The sequence below is a fragment of the Benincasa hispida genome, unplaced genomic scaffold (assembly GCF_009727055.1).
Source record: "Benincasa hispida cultivar B227 unplaced genomic scaffold, ASM972705v1 Contig281, whole genome shotgun sequence".
Taxonomy (NCBI): domain Eukaryota; kingdom Viridiplantae; phylum Streptophyta; class Magnoliopsida; order Cucurbitales; family Cucurbitaceae; genus Benincasa; species Benincasa hispida.
The window spans coordinates 115,103-117,283 of NW_024064779.1; the positions used below are offsets into that span (position 1 = coordinate 115,103).

A 2,181-nucleotide genomic window follows, 5' to 3' on the forward strand; every position below is an offset into this window, starting at 1 on the left:
AGGAGTGTTGACAACCACCCAACCCTGGCACATGGTTAATTTATGTTTAGTTTTGCATTCCTCATCTTGAATGTGTAATTTTATTTTTAAAAAATAAATTTGACGGACCTCGTCTCTCCAAAAGACGAGAATATTCAAATATTTGAGTAATAAATTTAAAAACAAGTAAAAAAAAAAAAAAGGACTTAAAAGGGAGTAAAAGTGCAAAAAACACAAAGAAAATATTAGTAAAGTTAGAAAAATGTAGAATAGAATGAGAGGTTGAAACGTAAAAGTTAGAAGTAAATATAGGGAGAGAGAGGGAAGGAGTTTTAGTATGGGGACACGGACGCTTTGAGGCCTCATTCAATGCTTTACCGAACTCACCATCCATTTTTGTTCCCCAAACAAACCCTTTCTTTTTTACTTCCTTCTCTCTCTCTTTTTCATCCTCTTCTCTGCAACAACTACTCTCTCTTATCCTTTTTCCCTTCCCCTTCCCCCCCAGTTTTCAGGTACATTTCTTGGGATATGCCATTTTTTTTCTCCATTCTTCTTCTTCTTTTAATGCCAATTTCTCATTTCATTTTCTTCTGTTTTCTCTCTCCACAGGACCATGGAATGTGTTGAATTAAGCCCCCAACTCTGTTTTCATGATAATGCCTGTTTTAATCCCCAGAATGTTGTCTCCTCCGATGATTTTTTCGTTGATCAACTCTTGGATTTGTCTGATCATGATGAATTTCTTCAAGACCAAACCCCTGATCACCACGACCATGATAAGCCCTCTGTTTCCCTTTCCAATTTTGTTTCTCCTCAAGAAATTCATCACCACTCCAGTGTTTCCGATCTTCCTTCTTTACCATCCAGCGAACTTACCGTTCCGGTACTTTTTCTTTTTCTTTTTCTTTTTTTTTTTTTTTTTTTGAAGAGACAGAGATGTGGGTTTTTTTCTTTTTTGGTTTTTTGTTCCATTGATGGAGGTTGTACTAATTTTAACAGGCGGATGATTTAGCGGACCTCGAATGGCTGTCCCATTTTGTTGAGGATTCTTTCTCTGGATTTTCCGCTCCGTTTCCCTCTCCTGGAGTTTCTTCCCTGATGAAATCGTCTAAGGAAGCCGCCGTCGTAGAGGAACAACTGGAGACCGATTGTTCCGTTTCGCCGCCGGAGCCCTGTTTCAAGACCCCAATTCCGGTTAAGGCTAGAAGCAAACGGACGAGACCCAGCGGTCGAGTTTGGTGCCTTGGTTCACCGTCGTTGACCGAATCATCCTCCTGTTCCACAACGTCGTCCTCCTCGTCCTCGCCGGCGAGTCCTTGGTTCATCATTCCCGACCGTTTCGAACCAGAAATTCCAGTCTCGAAGAAACGAAGGAAAAAGTCTCCGTCGGAAAAGTCCAGAACCACCACCGGAGTCCAGCAGCCTCGGCGGTGCAGCCATTGCGGAGTCCAGAAAACTCCCCAGTGGAGAACCGGCCCCCTCGGAGCAAAAACTCTCTGCAACGCTTGTGGCGTCCGGTTCAAATCGGGTCGACTTTTACCCGAATACCGGCCCGCCTGCAGTCCAACTTTCTCCAGCGAATTGCACTCCAACCACCACCGGAAAGTTCTCGAAATGCGCCGGAAAAAAGAAGTCGCCGCCCCGGCCGAGTTTTTGACCGTAGGAGAGAGTTAGCATACCCCAGAGGGAAAAAAAGAAAAGAAAAAGAAAAGGTTGCCGTAGTTTGAGGCGGGCGATGAATAGAGGAGGAAGAGAAGAGTAAAGTTTAGGCAAAGAACCGGATTTGTCGAGCCGGTTCAATTAACCCGAGTTAGTGTACATTTTTTGCCCCCTCTGTTCGCCGTAGGTTTGTAGCGATGTACGTACGTACGTAACTGTCTAGAGAAAAGATTATTATGTATTTCTAAATTTTAATTTCTTTGATTAATTAAGATTTTAGATTAAATGACATTAACGGCAGTATATTTTAAAGAGTTTTGGGTTTGTAAATGGTATTTCTATTTTATAACGTAACTTATTTTATTGTAGAAGAATAATAGACGTAACACAATAATAATACAATATTTAATTGGAGCGTTATTTAAAATAAAATAATTAGAGGGTTTTGGGTGAGTTTGAAACGGCGTTGGTGGCCGTTGCAAAGCGAAAACATTATGAAGGAGGAGGCGGGGAGACATGTACAATGTAACGTATAAATTA

The 2,181-nt window shown here is 41.6% G+C and overlaps 1 protein-coding gene across 1 annotated transcript; it reads left to right on the forward strand.

The window, feature by feature from the left end:
• The first annotated feature begins 304 nt into the window (after positions 1-304).
• On the forward strand, positions 305-1,955 carry LOC120069179 (GATA transcription factor 5-like). Its single transcript, XM_039020854.1, has 3 exons — positions 305-494; positions 592-865; positions 982-1,955. The coding sequence occupies exons 1-3, from the start codon at positions 349-351 to the stop codon at positions 1,654-1,656; spliced, it is 1,095 nt and encodes a 364-aa protein (XP_038876782.1). The 5' UTR covers positions 305-348; the 3' UTR covers positions 1,657-1,955.
• The last annotated feature ends 226 nt before the right edge of the window (positions 1,956-2,181 follow it).

Bases quoted from the DNA above. Each gene is read 5' to 3' on its own strand.
- LOC120069179 (XM_039020854.1), top strand. From the start codon at position 349: ATGCTTTACCGAACTCACCATCCATTTTTGTTCCCCAAACAAACCCTT. The intron at 495-591 runs GTACATTTCTTG...CTCTCTCCACAG, and splicing joins CCTTCCCCCCCAGTTTTCAG to GACCATGGAATGTGTTGAAT. The intron at 866-981 runs GTACTTTTTCTT...TAATTTTAACAG, and splicing joins CCAGCGAACTTACCGTTCCG to GCGGATGATTTAGCGGACCT.